At 48.6% G+C, this 17,182-nt stretch overlaps 1 protein-coding gene and 1 non-coding gene across 3 annotated transcripts in view; both read left to right on the top strand.

The window, feature by feature from the left end:
• SLC35F3 (solute carrier family 35 member F3) overlaps positions 1 to 17,182 on the top strand; it is a 430,537-nt gene that overhangs the window by 288,176 nt on the left and 125,179 nt on the right. Inside the window, exon 1 of one of the 2 annotated variants that reach the window (XM_065922294.1) lies at positions 7,693 to 7,768. The exons of the other annotated variant lie outside the window; for it this stretch is intronic. Within the exon in view, the coding sequence (XP_065778366.1) occupies positions 7,693 to 7,768 (76 nt within the window). Of the gene's footprint in view, positions 1 to 7,692; positions 7,769 to 17,182 lie in introns of those variants that run through there. 2 annotated transcript variants of the gene reach the window in all.
• TRNAG-UCC (transfer RNA glycine (anticodon UCC)) lies at positions 14,399 to 14,470 on the top strand. Its single transcript has one exon. It is a non-coding gene; the product is annotated as a tRNA-Gly (tRNA).

Here is a 17,182-nt window from a genome sequence, read left to right as displayed (position 1 = left end):
ACCACAGGGCCAGCTGTTGTCTAGTGGGGCGGGCATGGAGAAGCCTGGACGGAATGTGTCTGGAACCCCACTGGTAACATCCAGTGACCCTGTTCTTGATGTCCTTCCCGGAGTTATCCAGCCTTGACTTTCCTCCTTAGAGAAAGAGGAGAAATCCTAGTGAGTCACCAAGGAGCCCAAGTGTGTTGGTAACACACGTCACTGAAGAAGAGAAGGGAGATGTGAAGAGAGAGAAGACAGCACTGCGCTTGCACTTTAAGTTACTGAAAAAGGTTATCAGTTCTTCCTGCCAGATCAGGGCAATGAGCTTCCCAAGTCATGAGGGTTAATTTCTTTTAATCATTAGATTTTTTTCTCCTTTCCAATGGTTGCTCCTCTCTGAAAGCTTCTGAATGCTGCAGACTGACTTATTTGGGTAAAAGTTCATTTCTGGTTCCTGGAGCTACTTTAAGTGATAATCTTGAAACTCAGGTAACCACAGGAATAACTTGTTACTCTTCCTCCTTAATACTGTAAAGGACTGTGACACAGTGTTAAATATTTCAGAGTGAAATAATTGAAGTGGTCTGTTTTCTATCTGTTGAAAATCTTGACTGGATTTTAAATTTTTATTATTTATCTTGAACAGATTAAGTAAATGTTTTTGCATACAAAGAATGTTATTGTTAACAATATTTTTCAAATCACATGGATTATGACCCATGAGTGAAGTATAATCAAACCAACTGAGTTGATCACAATCAGTGGGTTGTTTTTTTTTTTTTTGGCAATGAAAGAACAGAATAGAACAAAATGAATAGGAAAAGAATAGCCAAAACATGATAAAAGGTATATTTTATTAAATATTTAAATCAGTTATATATATTTGTGTATGTAAAACATATGCCTAATTTTTAAAAATGATGTGTAATTTACAAATAGTCAATTCTTCTTTTGTATTATACAACTTTATGAATTTTGACAAATGTAAATGTACTTCTAGCTTTGTCCAAAAAGTGAGAAAACTACTTAAAGCAAAAATCTGCTTAACTAAGTGGAGATATTCACAAAGAATAAGATTCATTTAAGATGTTTGGAGACACTGACATTGTTGTATCTAAAAAGATAATTTCACACACCACTGATTTTAAAGCCAAACAGAACCTTGGAGACTCTCCAGTCAATGGTTTTCAAACCTTTCTTTTTGCAGTGACAACTGTTTTTCTGTTTTTATAAGCCAGATCTACCATGGAACCCCAGCAGGTAAGGGAGAGTTGCTTTGCATAGAGACCAGGAAACAGTTTGAAAACCCTCTTGTGCCCACATTAGGGAACTGAGGACAAATTGGCTGCGTGACCACTCAAGGTTGGTCACTCCAGCTGGCGGGCTGGAGTTCAGACTCAAGCTCTTGGCCGTTGTTCAAGGTATTTTCCATGCTGTCTTGCATGGAAGTTCAAGAGAGTCATAAGTACAACTTAACCCCACCAAAGAGATTGGATGCCTTAGTATTGTGTGGAAGTGTTAGTCGCTTCAGTTGTGTCTGACGTTTTGTGACCCCACGACTGTAGGACGCTAGGCTCCTTTGTCCTTGGAATTCTCCAGGCAAGAATACTGGAGTGAGTTGCCATTCTCTTCCAGGAGATCTTTCCAACCCAGGGATTGAATCCAGGTCTTCTGCATTGCAGGTGGATTCTTTACCATCTGAGCCGCCAGGGAGGTCCTATATGTATTCCCATACCAAGCAGAGATGAAGGAATAGGCCAGTGACTCCTATGGATGGCAGAATCGTGAGTCTGCTCAAGAAGTCAGGTAGGTTATTTGGGCAGCACGAGTTATTTAGGGAAGCTGAAACCTGAATGTAAGCCCAGAGCTGGGAGTTCCATGCCAGGAGGAAGTGTGGTAGGCCTCCAAAATTTGAGGAATTGGCCAGGCCCTACATAGCACCTACTTGGGGGTGATTCACCCCGGGCTTAAGCCTTTTTCTTCCTAACGGGCCATGGGTAGGCCCCTACTTGTGTATTGCAACTGAAATATAGCCACTTGGTGGTAGGAGGAACCAGCTGTTTCATCTCCTTTCTTCTCTGGGATCCTTCTTTCACTTTTTTCTCTTTGGTTTGCAAGTGGGAAGTGGGGAGATAGCAAGAAGGTTGTTAGGGGCAGGTCAGGGAGTATAAAAATTGGGTTTGTGATTTGTAAATTCTGCATCAAAGGCTTTTTACCCTCGTATCCATTCACTGAACTTGTGCAAGCAAGAAGGTTGTTAGGGGCAGGTCAAGGAGTATAAAAATTGGGTTTGTGATTTGTAAATTCTGCATCAAAGGCTTTTTATCCTCGTATCCATTCACTGAACTTACTTCAAACACAGAGACCATCTACTTTTTTTTCGAGTTTTTCCCCATTTATTTACATTGCTTAAAGTATTCTATTACATGAATACATGACAGTTTACTTCTCCGTTGATAGACTTGGGTCATTTACAGTTTGTGGCTACAAGGATCTCTAATACTATGAACACTTTTATATGTCTCCTGATGATGTTGCTGTTGTTGTTCATGTCGGACCCTAAGTCATGTCTGACTCTTTGTGACCCTGTGGACTATAGCACACCAGGCTCCTCTGTCCTCCACTGTCTCCAGAGTGAATGAATTTGCTCAGATTCATGTCCGTTGAGTCAGTGATGCTATCTAAACATCTCATTCTATGCCATCCCCTTATCCTCCTGCCCTCAATCTTTCCCAGCATCAGGGTCTTTTCCAATGAGTCAGCTCCATCAGGTGGCCAAAGTGTTGGAGCTTCAGCTTCAGCGTCAGTCCTTCCAATGAATATTCAGGGTTGATTTCCTCTAGGATTGACTGGTTTGATTTTTTTGCATTCCAAGAGACTCTCAAGAATCTTCTCCAGTACCACAGTTCAAAAGCATCTATATATGTCCCTAGGGGGAACCTGCTGTCCAGCACAGGGAAATCAGCTTGGTGCTCCGTGATGACCTCGGGGGTGGGCTGGGAGGGGTTGGGAGGAGATTCAGGAGGGAGGGGATATATGTATACATATAACTGATTTGCTTCATTTTACAGCAGTAATTAACACAGCAACTCTGCAAAGCAATCATATTCCAGTTAAAAAAATAAAAGGATAAACACTGGAGAAAACAAAAACAAAATAGAGCAGAGAAGCTAGACTGTCTATTCTCCATGAGTACACCATACCAGGCTGCCACAGACTGCCATTAACTGTCCTACGCCCTCCACTGCACTGAGGAAAGCAGAAAAACAAACAAGAGAGGGGTCAGAGACAAAGAATACGCTTCTGTCAGAACAGCAGCCCGTCTGATGTAGAGTTGACGAAATGCTTGACTTTGATGAGTGAACCATACATTTTTAGAAGGTGGCAAGGGAGATCTGTTCATGAATATGACCTGGAAAATGTCGTCCCAGCTCTGCTTTCGGATTAACCCCTGTAACTAAATTTAAGACAGGTGGATGCCTGATAATATCGTTCAGTCATTGGCTCCCACTCATGCTCTCCAAAGGGCCTTCCCAGGTGGCTCAGTGGCAAAGAATCTGCAATGCAGGAGACGCGGGTTCAAGACCCGAGGACTTTCCCTTGGATGGGGAAAATCCCCTGGAGAAGGGAATGGCTACCCTGTCTAGTATTCTTGCCTGGAGAACTCCATGGACAGAGGAGCCTGCCGGGCTACAGTCCTTGGGGTTGCAAAAGAGTCAGACAGGACTTAGTGACTAATCAACAATATACCGTCCAAAGAAGGAGAGAGGTCACGTGATCCATCCTCTGGCCTGGATATTGTTTATACAGAGTTGTTTCCGTTGATATTTCAAGGATCATGTCTCTCTTTTGTTGTTGTTGAAAGAATTATTAGCACTTTTTTTTTTTTTTGGTAATTTGAGATTTGCGTGTGGAGTGGGAAACTTGATGATTTTCTAGGTATCCCTGAATTAGATCATTATAGCCTAGCTCCAGCACAGAGTTGTAAATTGTTAGAATTTTTAAGATACTGGTTTATACTCATACACCAGTACACAGTTAACTTTCCAGAATACTTTTATGTATGTGAGTTTTTAAATATGCATCCCCATCATCCTTGGAGAAGGAAATGGCAACCCACTCCAGTATTCTTGCCTGGAGAATCCCATGGACAGAGGACCCTGAGAGGCTAGAGTCCATGGGATCGCACAGAGTTTACATGACTGAAGCGATTTAGCACTCAAGCATCACACCTACTCCCAAACAAGATGTGTGTTGAGGAGTGTCCGTGTTCCTATGGAAAGCAGCAGGGCCTCCTGATTTAAAAAGAAGTGGAGGGGGCTTCCCTGGTGTCTGGTGCTTAAGAATCAAGCTTCTACTGCAGAGGGCACGGATTCAATCCCTGGCCAGGGAACTAAGATCCTGCAAGCTGGTGGTGTGGCAAAAAGATAAACAAACATAATATCTTTAAAAGGAGTGGAGGAAGCTTGTTTTTTATTTGAAACACAAGGTGAAGGAGCGCACAGGCTGATAGAGTTGAATAGAGGAAAACACTCAATGCCTAAAACCAAGGGGAGGAAGTGAGGACTGGTACCATACCTCCTCTTTGATAAGCAGAAATTGAAAGCCACGGGGAGGTGATGACCTCTTGGGTGTCAAAACGTCCTAGAGTGAAATTAATGGCAAGGGTATTTAGTAATATTTAATTATCTATTTGATTTATACATAAGATTGCAATAAATAGATAATAGATACCTAAAAGGGCTTTCCAGGTGGCGCTACGGGTAAAGAACCTGCTTGTCAGTACAGAAGACATAGAGATGTGGGTTTGATCCCTGGGTCATGAAAGATCCCCTGGAGAAGGGCATGGCAACCCACTCCAGTATTCGTGCCTGGAGAATCCCATGGACAGAGGAGCCTAGTGGGCTACAGTCCATAGGATCACAAAGAGTTGGACACAACTGAAGTGACTTCGTGCATACACATGCACAGATAACTAAAAAATCAGCTAGACAGACACTTATTGGACATTTTGGTTGTGACCTGTGCAGCAAAATGAGTTTGGACAGTCTAGACAAGCATGAGCATGATGAGCTCTTCTAAAACCACAGTCAAATGAAAGGAAATGGATTACAGATTACTGTGTCTCCCACCTCAACTGGAATAGTTACATGGAATTTTTACAGTTTATAACATAAGAGAATAGCATAGCAGTTGTAAGTGTAAGCTTTTGATTTGTTCAGAGTTGCTCAAGGGAAAAAATGGAGACACTGACGTAGAGAACGGACTTGTGGACACAGTGGGGAAAGTGTGGGCCGAATGGAGAAAGTAGCATCGACATAGATACAGTACCACGTGTAGAATAGATGGCTGGTGAGAATTTGCTCTCTCACGCAGGGAGCCAAGCCTGATGCTCTATGATGACCCGGGGGAGGGGGGATGCAGCGAGGGGAGGGAGGCTCAAGAGGGAGAGAATATGTGTAAAAGGCGGATTCAAGTTGTTGTATGGCAGAAACCAACATAACATTGTAAAGCAATTTTCCTCCATTGAAAAATAAGTAGCAAAATAAATAAATCCCTTCTCAGCTGGTTACTATATGACCTGGGACATTTTAGTTCATTTCTCTTAGCCTCAGTTTCCCCATTTGTAAAACTAAGTAACAACAATTTTGCAGAGCTTTTGTGAGTAGAAAATGAAGTGATTTATGTAAAACACTTAGCATAGTACTTGATACATAGTGCTCATAAAATGGGTAAATTATGACATATTTATTTATTTATTTTTATTTGTGATGTTTATTTTATTTGGTTATTGTGTATATAGCAAATGTTGATTGATGAAACAACACATGGGAATATTATGCTGAAAGGTCTTCTTTAATAGATGAGATTTTTCGAGTTTTTGGTTTGCTTTTTGTTTGTTTGTTTTATTCGTGCTTAATTTTTACAAAGAAGTGAATGGTTTATTGACTTACTGTGGTGTCATGTCTGGGGTCCTGGGGACAAGGTCCGAGTAAGAGGCGCATAGTGTGAAGGCCACCACTAGAGGGCCTTTCCTTTGCTATAGCAATGAGGCAGCAACCCAGGAAGCCCTGACTTTTATGGAGACCCAGCAGTCATGCTGTTCATTTCGGGAGTTCTAGAGGGCATGGAGTCTTCCGACCAAAACTGATGGCTGGGCCTGCGTGAATGAGATGCCCATAAAGCCCTTAGAGTTCCTGGACCACACAAGTCCTGTGAATACAAGAACCCTACAAAAGCAACTGGTAGGAACCACTTCCACCAGAGATCTGGGAGATCTGGGAGCATGAAGGTGGATGTCAGCAGAGATCTGGGAGCATGAAGGTGGATGTCAGCAGAGATCTGGGAGCATGAAGGTGGATGTCAGCAGACACACCCGGTAGGTTCCAGGCTAGGGAAACCGGATTGCTGTAAGACCCCTCTCCACCTCTGCCATGCCACCGAGTCACCCTGATGGGGGATAAAAATGACACGATAGAGTGGAACATCCATTTTGTGACAGGAAACCAGGTAGAGTGGGAGGTGAGGGCTTAACAATAACAACAAAACCCACCTGGAATCAGCATGGAGTCTTCCGACCAAAACTGATGGCTGGGCCTGCGTGAATGAGATGCCCATAAAGCCCTTAGAGTTCCTGGACCACACAAGTCCTGTGCATCCTTTCCACAAGGATGATGGCTGGGCACCTGTGATGATGCACTATCATGAGATAAACGTCCTGGGGACCGGGTAGTCACTCAGGGATCGCCCAGCCAGTGATGCAAGAGGGATGTCATTGCTTTTAATCAAGCATCCTTGGCCAGTAGCTTACAGTGGGTCAGAGTGGGAGCGGTGAGACCAGTGCTTGCAGAGGTGAAAGCTGCAGCAGAAACCTGGGATCTGGGCCACTTCGGCCCAGCAGGGAAGCTTTCCCTGCTTCCCAGGGAGTCGGACCTCTCAGGACTGGGGCACCAGGGCAGGGGCAGAAGTCCCAAACCTTTGTTTTCTTGTGGCAGCCTTGCTTCTCTGGACTTGGCATCGTCCTCAACAGGAAAAAGAGCTGTCCAGGGGATCAGGCAGAATAACAACGTGCCCCCAGACTTCCAAAGAAGTTAATGCCAGCCTGGGAAAACTTTGCTTTTTTCTGACTCTTCTCGTAAACCAGTAATTCAGGATTTTGCGCAGGGAGGAGGCTAACTCCCCATCCGAAGTCTGTAGCTCCCTGTTTAAACTTGTGAACCTCTGAGGCTAAGTTCTCAAGGCCTCGCCTCCCGTGCGCTGGCCTCAGCAAAGGACAGGGGCTGCCGGGGAGCTGCGGGCCGGCCCCGCGCCCCGACCGGAGGCAACCCTCGGGGCCGATCTCCGAGGGAGGAAGCCGGGCTGCGGGGCTGGGCGCCCCGGGGCGGGGGCGGAGCAGGTGAGCCTGCGGGGTGGGAGCGGGGAGTGCACTTGTACGTGACGTTGGAGTTTGCGGCAACCTCGGAGCTGGAGGCTGTGCACGCGGGTGCGGAGTGGGTGAGCGGCCGGCGACCATGCGCTCCGCCGGGCGGCCGCCGCAGTGAGCCCTGCGCGGCGACGGGAGCCCGGCCGGCGGCCCCGGGAGGCAGGGCCGGGGCGGTCAGCAGCTCGCGCTCCTCCCCGGAGGAGGCCAACGGGCCCGCGAGGCGCGCTCCAGCCGGCCCCAGGATGTAGGCGATCGGCGGTGGCGCTCCTGCAGGCTGACGGCTCATCATGAAGAAGCACTCGGCCCGGGTGGCCCCGCTCAGCGCCTGCAACAGTCCGGTCCTGACCCTCACCAAAGTGGAAGGTAACGGACCGGGGCGGCGGGGCCTGGAGCGGGGATCCTCGCTCCCTGTTACCTGTGCCCCTGGGGCAGCGCCGCGCGCCTCCGGAGGTGGAGGCTCGCTCGCCCGGCTGCCCCGTGAGGCTGCAGGGAGGGGACTGCGGGCTGCCCACCCGGCTGCCTCCTGTCCGGCACTTCAGCTCCTTCGAGGCCTGTCCGGAGTCCCCTGGGTTGGGAGCATCGCCCCGGCTCACCCCATCCCGCCCCCAGGCAGACCAGAGGCGCAGCTTAGAGAGGGCTGGCTGCCGCAGGCGGAGACATCCCGCCCAGCGCTCCGAGCCTTCCTCAGCCCACAAGCCAAGGGATGCCCTGCTCCGTGGCAGGGCCAGCAGGTGAGCGGAAAGCCACCAGCAGCCTGGAAAACGTTGCTTTCCCCCTACTCGGGGGATCTGAGTCAGAGACCCAGAGCGGCTCCGGGGAGCAGCCTTACTCAGACCCAGCGGGCACTGAGCTGGAGCAGAGAGGACCTTGCCTTTCTACGGGGGAAGGAGGAAAAGCAGAGAGACACAGGCTCAGCCCCCAACTCCTCCCGGGAGGCCGAGGCGGACTGGCTGAGTCTCCTTAGGCCCGGTGAGGGCTGCGAAGGGCCCGTCAGCGGGTTGAGGAAAGCAGACCTCTCGTTCTAGAGCCTAAGGATCCCAGTGCAAACCTGGCTTCTGCTCTTCCCCTGTGACTGGAGCTGGGAGCTGGGACCTCTGTGATGGTTTCTGAGGACCCTGTATTCCCTCCCGAGCTCTGGTTTGTTACAAGGAGAGAGAGAATCAGAGGGAGAGGAGGCTGGCAGGCACCTGCCAGTAGTCATCCCGGTACCATTGCCCCCACTAGAGAGGAGGACTCAGGCCCACAACGATGGATGGACTTGTCCAAGACCTGCAATGGTAGGTGGAGAAGCAGGAATGGCATCTCAGCTGTTGGAACCAAAAGCCATGCTTTTCAGAACATCACTTTGCCCTAACCTGCAACTAACAATTTCGTATATTCTGTATATTTCTTAATACTTCACTATTTCTCATTTCCTACCTTTAGAAGATTGTTGGGATTTTTGGTTTGTTTTTTTCCTGCACATGGCTGTCTCTCCGTTCCCCCTTCCCAATTTTAAGAAAGACTTGGTATGAGTGACTTATGTTTATGACATAAATTCAGGTATGACCTGAATTTAGAGCATGTGCTACCTCTGGGGCGGGGGTGAAAAAAAGTGAACATGTTAGTCGCTCAATCGTGTCCTACTCTTTTCGACCCAATGGCCTGTAGCCCGCCAGACTCCTCTGTCCATAGGATTCTCCAGGGAAGAATACTGGAGTGGGTAGCCATTCCCCATTGCATTTTCAAGCCTTCCCGAGGATCTTGCCCAGGGGTATAAGCAAGTTGGGGAGGGGAAGAGTTGGATATTTGTTTCCCTTGGAGAAGCTGGAAGTGTCTTCTTGTTCATGGGATCTTCATGGGAAGTGGCTCTGTCTTCACTGATTAAGTCAAACAGGTCGGCCCTGATCTCTAGTTGTGGGGTACCTCCCCCAGGCTGGACCACCACCTTGGGCAGGACACCTCCCAGGGGGCACTCGGAATCAGACTGGGCATGAATGGCAAGGCCTCCGGAGCTGGGCACTGTGACCTCAGAGGTACCGCAGAGGGCAGGGGTGACTTGCCAGGCAGAGGTCCCGCCCCCTCCAGCCAGTCCTAGGGTTGGACTTCAAGGAGTAAAAATGGGGATTCCCTCCCCCAAGTCCCTTGGGGCTACTACCAGGTGAGCCTTGAGCCTACTCTTCACATGGATGACCTAGTGCAGCCCAGGTTTGGTTTCTTAATTAACATTTGCACATAGATGTCTGTGGATAAAGGGAAGTATATTAAACTAAGAATCAGACTGCTGAGGGGATCAAGACTCCCCCTTTGCAGTGTATAAATCATAAACACTGAGCCTCAGTTTCCTCAACTGTAGAACAGAACTAGCAATCTACCTCAGGGGATTTTGGGAAATGAATGCAATCAGGTCAGTAGGTAGATAGGTTACAATACCTGGCACATGCCTGGCACATAGTAGGTGCTTAATAAATGTTTGGCAATCCTCCAGTCACAGACTATCTCACACCTTTGGTGAACCTTCTTGCTACTCTCACAAGGAGTACATGTGTGGGGTATCTAGACATTTTGGAAGTATCTGGAAGCATCTGCAGAGTTCTAGGGATACTAGAAGGCCTCCTTTTTGTATAGGACACCTGTGTGTGTGTCAGAAAAAGTCTGCAGGGCAGAGCTAATTAAACCTGCCCTGGATATGCCTAGACTTCTATGTAGCTCTTTCTGTTTGTCTGCTTTTCTTCCCTTGGTATTTGTGTTCAATTTGGTTTGGCATCTATTTTTTGAAACCATTTGCATCTTGCGTGCTTGTTTTGGAAGTGTTGAATCATTTTGTTTTGCCTTGGATGCAGAGGATAAGGTGGTCCCCCTACTGTGGCTGTCTCTGTGTGGATGGCAGACAGGCTCCAGTGGTGGAAGGCAGCCAGCAAAGGATATTTATTAGCTTGTGTGGTGTGTCTTCTAAGGGGAGGCAGGAAAGCCCCAGCATGTGGTACGTATAAAACCAAAATAGAAAATACAACTCTTGGTGGAACTCAAGCACAGGATGGTGGACAAGATGACTTCATTTACTCAACAGATATCTCCCCTGATCCTGCTCTGTGTCCCTGGAAGTGCAAATAGGAGCAATGCTCGCTTCATTCTTTGAAGGAAGTTTCAGCTTAGTGGGAAAGAGACCCATACAATGAATAGGTAATCCAGTACAAGGTAGTAAGTTGAAGTTTTGGTTCGGAACTGAGGACAGAGAATTGCAGGGACACTGATAACTGGATAATCTGAGGAGGGGGAGGGGAAGGATTCCTGAGGAGGAGGAAGAGGCCTTCCTGAGGAGGAGGAGGAGAAGGGGGAGGCCTTCCTGAGGAGGAAGAGGAGGCCTTCCTGAGGAGGAGGAAGGGGAGGAGGAGGAGGAGGCCTTCCTGAGGAGGAGGAGGAGAAGGGGGAGGCCTTCCTGAGGAGGGGGAGGAGGCCTTCCTGAGGAGGAGGAAGGGGAGGAGGAGGAGGAGGCCTTCCTGAGAAGGAAAAGGAGAAGGGGGAGGCCTTCCTGAGGAGGAAAAGGAGAAGGGGAAGGCCTTCCTGAGGAGGGGGAGGAGGCCTTCCTGAGGAGGAGGGGGGAGGAGGGGGAGGAGGAGGCCTTCGTGGGGAGGAGGAGGGAAGGAGGAGGAGGCTTTCATGAGGAGAAAGAAGAGGCAAAGGGAAAGGCCTTCCTGAGGAGGAAGAGGAGAAGGGGAAGGCCTTCCTGAGGAGGAAGAGGAGAAGGGGAAGGCCTTCCTGAGGAGGAGGAGGTGGGGGAGGAGGAGGAGGAGGCCTTCCTGAGGAGGAAGAAAAGAAGGAAGGGGAGGCCTTCCTGAGGAAAAGGAGGAGGAGGGGGAAGGGGAAGCCTTCCTGGGAAAGAGGATGAGGAGGAGGAGGTTTTCCTGAGGAGGAGGAAGAGGAGGAGGAGGAGGAGGCCTCCTAGAGGGGGATATTTTTCTGTGGAGGAAGCCTTCTGAGGTAGAGTCCTTGCAACTGAAGTGAGAAAACCTGTCCAGCCGGGAGGGAGGGGAGGCCGGTTCAGGCAAAGAGAGGGTAAGTGCACAGGGCCTGCTGGAAAGCAGAAGGGGGCTTCACCTGAGCTCTGGGAGGAGTTGTGTCTTGAAAGGGACTTCCAGCCAGGTTGATGGAATCTGTCCTGTCTGACGGCACACCTTGTTTTTTTTTTTATCTTCCTTTCCTGGCATTTCCACTGGACACAGACACTGAATATTGATCAGTAACGCATCTTTACTTGGATCATCTGTATTCACAACCAACTAATTCATGTTCAATAAAATTACAGTCAGCAGGAATTAATGGCTGAGAACAAGACAGTAAATTCCCCCAAGAGGCCGCCACAGCCACATGTGGCCTGTACGTGGACTGGGTTTTGGGGCCCACCTCTCCTGCTGAGCCAAGTGACTTTGGCTTCATGATTAAAGCTCTCTGGGAATCAGTTCTTTCAAATGGAAATGAGGGTGATGATCTGTCTCTTGTAATAATGAGAGTAATAGTTTCCTGCTAATGAGCATTATTGATAGGTTGCAGGCACTTTGTTTGGGAAGATGGCTACATAATCTCTTTGCCTTCCAAATGAAGGAAGCATTATTACTGCAATTTACTGATGAGGAAACTGAGGCTCGGGGATTCACACATAGAAGTTATGCGATGAGAAATCAAGCATACTGTCAATTCCCTGGTGTTCCAGTGGTTAAGAATCTGTGCTTCCACTGAAGAAGGCCTGGATTCAATTCCTGGTAAGGGAACTAAGATCCTGTAAGCCACAGCATGACCAATAAAAAATTCTTTTAATTTATTTAATTTAATTTATTTAATTTTTAAATAAAATTCTATTAGGAAAAAAAGGGAAAAGCAAGGGTGCCAGGCTGCGCGTGCATATTTGCCTGGCACTTTGTCCGTGCTCAGTACCTGTTTCCTCTGGTCACAGTGTGACTTAGAGGTCTGGACCACTGCTGCGGCCCACAGGGCCCACTCCTGTTGGTATTACTACTGCCTCTGCTTCAGGGCAGTCAGCCTGGCTCAGCCTCCCCCAGCCTCCATCTGGCTCCTTTGTTTGTTTACTTAGGACTGTGTTAGGTGTTTGTTGTGGCCCGGGGCTTCTTGCTATGATGTGTTACCCCGAAGCATGTGGGATCCTGGTTCCCCAACCAGGGATCGAACCCATGTCTCCTGCATTGGAAGGTGGATTCTTAACCTCTGGACCATGAGGGAAGTCCCTCTGTTTTTTGTTTTCTAAAAGTTGTTTTCATTTATTTTACTTTTTGGCTGTGCTGAGTCTTTGTTGATTCTAGGGTTTTTTTTCCAGTTGCAGTATGCGGGCTTCTCATTGTGGTGACATCTCTGGTTGTGAAGTCTAGGCATGTGGCTTCAGTGGTTGCGTCTTTGGGCTCTAGAGCCCAGGCTTAGTAGTTGTGGTGCATGGGCCTTGTTGCTCCACGGCATGTGTGATCTTCCCAGATCAGGGATCAAACCCATGTCCCCTGCATTGGCAAGCAGATTTTTTATCACTGAGCCACCAGGGAAGCCACCTCCTTTGTTTTTATTAAAAGAATAAGACTGTTATTCAGGGACATGCAGCCCTGAGGGTCAACCTTAGAAGCCTCTTGTCTTGAGAAGTATACTGCCAAAGGGTTCCCATGCCCAAAATGTTTTCTAGGTTGGATCGCTCTAGACCTAAAACCTCAAGGACAAAAATCACTCCTGTATTGATCCAGTGTGTTACCTAATATGTGCAAGAGAAGGAACCAGATATTACTGGAGATGCCAAGAGGAGCCAGTTATAATCCTTGACCCAAACAAGTGAGAAATGTCACAAAGAAAGATTGCATGTTGGAAGGTAATTTTTTTTTTTCCCTTGGTCGTGCCCACTGCATGTGGGATCTTAGTTCCTCTACCAGGGATGGAACCTGGGCCCTCCACATTGGAAGTACAGAATCTTAACCACTGGACTGCCAGGGAAATCCCTGAAGCTCACTTTTGGCCGGGACATAGATAGCCACTCTTGTCACCCTTACCCTTGCTTTGTCAAAATGACATAATCTAACAGGACACTTATTTCCTGCTGAGCCTGGATGTGGTCTCAGAACCCTTCTCATCACTGAACTCCAGGTGATGATTATGTATCCTTTCAAACTGGTCTTCTGGGAGAATGATCGCAGTGCCGTGGTAGAGGCCATGCCTCTGCCCTCCGGTGTCATCGTGTGCTATGCTTAGTCGCTCAGTCGTGTCCAGCTCTTTGCGACCCCATGGACTGTAGCTTGCCAGGCTCCTCTGTGCATGGGGATTCTCCAGGCAAGAATACTGGAGTGGGTCACCATGTCCTCCTCCAGGGAATCTTCCCAACCCAGAGTCTGAACCCAGGTCTCCTGCATTATAGGCAGATTCTTTACTGTCTGAGCCACCAGAAAAGCCTGAGAACGCTGGAGAGGGTTGCCATGCCCTCCTACGGGGCATCTTCCCAACCCAGGGATCAAACCCAGGTCTCCTGCATTGCAGGCGGATTCTTTACCATCTGAGCCACTAGGGAAGCCCTGCTGTCATAGGTGGGAGGTAAGAACATGGGGTTCCAGGCAGAGGTGGCCCTGCAGACCAAGATGCATGCTTAGGAGAGGGTAGCATTTGGCCGAGACCTGTGGGAGTCTGGTGGGGACAGCGCTTACGTTATCTAAAGAAGTCAGGGGAAGAAGGTCCAAGGTCAAGGCTGGCCACAGGCAAACTTGGAGGGCTTCTCGAGCTCTGCGCCTGGGAGAATAGACCGTAACTGGTAGGAAGAGGGAGGTGTGGAAGAGAACGGAGACACCGTCTGAGTCTGGGATACATGACTGTGATGTTCAGAATGAACCATGAAGGTGATTTCACCAATCACAATAAATATTTATAAAGGAATTAGAGTAGAATCAAAAACAGTCAAGTATATCACAGACAGAGTTGAAGTAGGAGGGCAGAAAGGGAGTCATCCAAGAGGACTCTAAAGATGAAGATGCTTTAAATTCCCTGGCAGTCCAGTGGTTAGGACTCTGCACTTCCACTTCAGAGGCACAGGTTCGATCCCTGTTCAGGGAACCACGATCCTGCAAGTCGAGTGATGTGGCCCCCCCAAAAAAATTAAATAAAAATAAATAAAGATTAAGATGTCATTGGCAGTCACAGCTAGGGAGACAGGGGACAAATTTAGACAAGATGAGAGTGAGGCCTTTGAGTGCAGGTGTCACATGTAGGAGGCAAGGGCCTGGGAGAAAGAGGTGGTAAAGGCCAAGTGACAAATCAGGTGGGAGATGGCATTGTGGGGATGAACAGGCTGGCCCAGAAGCCTGCTGGCTACAGACATTGGGGAGATGGAAGAGGCAGAACCCAGATCAAAGGGCATCATGGAAATCCCAGGAAGAAAACCAAGAAGGAAAAATTGTGATGCGGTATCAAATAGGGTCAAAGGAAGCAGTATTTGTTTTGTTTTTTGATCGCACTGTTCAGTTTGTGGAATCTTAGTTCCCTGATCAGGGATAGAGCCCTCGCCCTTGGCAGTGAGAGCACAGAGTCCTAACCTCTGGACGCCATGGCACAGTTTTATAGGAACAGTTTTGCTGGTCCACAAACCAGATTGCAAGTGGTGAGTGTTTGGCAAAGGAGAAGAAAAGCAGAGGCCAGTAAAGGTGTTGGTCAGTAAGAGAGGTGAGGGGAGTTAAGTTCTCTTTAGGGGAAAGGGGAGAGATTTGGGGAGAGCTGGTCAAAATGTTAGTCATTCACTTGTGTCCGACTCTTTGCAATGCCATGGACTGACTATAGCCTGCCAGGCTCCTTTGTCCATGAAATTCTCGAGGCAAGAATACTGGAGTGGGTAGCCATTCCCTTCTTCGGGGCATCTTCCCAGGCCAGGGATCGAACCTGCATCTCCTGTTTGGCAAGCAGATTTGTTATCACTGAGCCACCTGGGAAGCCCTAGGGACAGCTGATGTTTCTGTATATTGGAGGAAGAAGTCTGGTGCTGGGGCAGGTCTGGAGTTGCCCCAGGAGAGTGTGATTGAGGCAGCAGAAACTGGAGGCAGAGGGGCTTGGGAGGACAGACCCGGCCAGAGAAAGGATGGTTAGCCTGGCAGGAAGGGAAGAGATGAGATCAAAGACCTCAGAAATGTCGGCTGCTGGGGAGGGAAGCCGAGGACCTGAGCTGGTGACTTGGATCTTCTCCGTAATGTACGAAGTGGCACCATCTGCCAGAAATGATGGATGGAGACGAAGGCTCACAGAGGTGAGACAGGGTTTGGAGGAGCTGTGTGGGAGAGCCCAGGAGAGATATAACTCTTAAAAGCCTTTTTGGCAAGTGATCCATTCTCACTGGTTAAGACACCGTGTCACTGAAGGGGAGTGTGGAGGAAGAACGCCCTGTGGGCACAGGATGCTGGCATTTCATGTCCTGTTTCCCTGCTAGCCAATTCTCATCTCCTGGAGCCTGGGCTTCTCTTTTCTGAAAAGAAAAGGGATTAAAGTAGATCTTCTATGGCTGTTTCAGCAGGAAGAGTCTATGAGCCTAGTAAGTAGCTTACTCATTAGCAGGGACTGGTTTATCTGATGAAATCTCTTTACTATCAGAGAGCAAGACTGAGGGAACAAGACCCAGGGCAAGTCAGAAATTTGACCTGTGTGTGTGTGTGCATGAGTGTAAGTGTGGATGTGTGTGTGTGTGTGTGTGTGTGTGTGTGTGTGTGTGTGTGTGTGTGCATGTGTCTTCATAGAGGAAGTAATACATGCAAGCTCAGGCCTGTCTGACTGTTTTGTGACCCCATGGACTGTAGCCCACCAGGTTCCTCTGTCCATGGGATTTCCCAGGCAAGAATACTGGTGTGGGTTGTCATTTCCTCCTCCAGGGGATCTTCCTGACCCAGAGATTGAACCCGAGTCACTTGTGCCTCCTGAACTGGCATGTGGATTCTTTACAACTGCACCACCTGGGAAGCCCCACGTGTGTGTGCATGTGTGTGTGTGTGCTTGTATGTATGTGTGTGTTCTTGTGTGTATGTGCATGCCTGTATTTGTGTATATGTGTGTACATGTGTGCATGCATGTGTGTCTGTGTTTCAGGGGTGCGATTTGGCATCTGGGCAGGAAGAGGAAGAAAAGTTAAATGAGCACTTAGATTCTATGAATATTCAGCAGCAGGAAAGCAATGGACTCCAGACAGCAGCCCCCCATGATGGGGATACAGAAAGAGGTCTAGAAAGACCCCAAAGAGGAGTATGAAAATTTCCAGCTTTGCCTGGAGCTGGCCTGGGTGTTTCCACAACAAAGCCTCTGCCTGGGATGCACTCAGCCCATCGCCCTCAGCCCAGGTAGAGGGGTGGAGCGAAGCCAAGGAGGACCTTTGAAACCTTAAGTTGACCGCACTTGGGTCCTTGAACAAGCACCCTCAGTCCTGCCTTAGAGATGGACGTTACATGACTCTGCTCAGAACCGGATGTTCTAGAAGACTGCTTTGTGCATCAAGATGAGTTGTGCAACCGCCTAGGCCACCTATTAAAATATCACCCTGTCTCCCTGCTCCCCTTCAGAGGAGGAAACTCCATGTAACCCTTCTTTCCTGGGGGGCTGTGCTGCACACAGTCTGCCTTCCTATAACCCCCATCTCCCTGTGAGGCATGACAACCTGACTCCTACCACACAGACTTAAGAGAAGAGGAGTGTGTACATAAGTTGGTGTTTGTGTGGGGGTCCCAGCAATGCAGGAATATCCCCCGATCTTTCCGGGGTGAATGCCTGCTGTGAACAGAGGTATGATGTGCCTGG

Source organism: Muntiacus reevesi, chromosome 2 (genome assembly GCF_963930625.1).
Source record: "Muntiacus reevesi chromosome 2, mMunRee1.1, whole genome shotgun sequence".
Taxonomy (NCBI): domain Eukaryota; kingdom Metazoa; phylum Chordata; class Mammalia; order Artiodactyla; family Cervidae; genus Muntiacus; species Muntiacus reevesi.
This window is presented reverse-complemented; position numbering and strand designations above follow the sequence as displayed.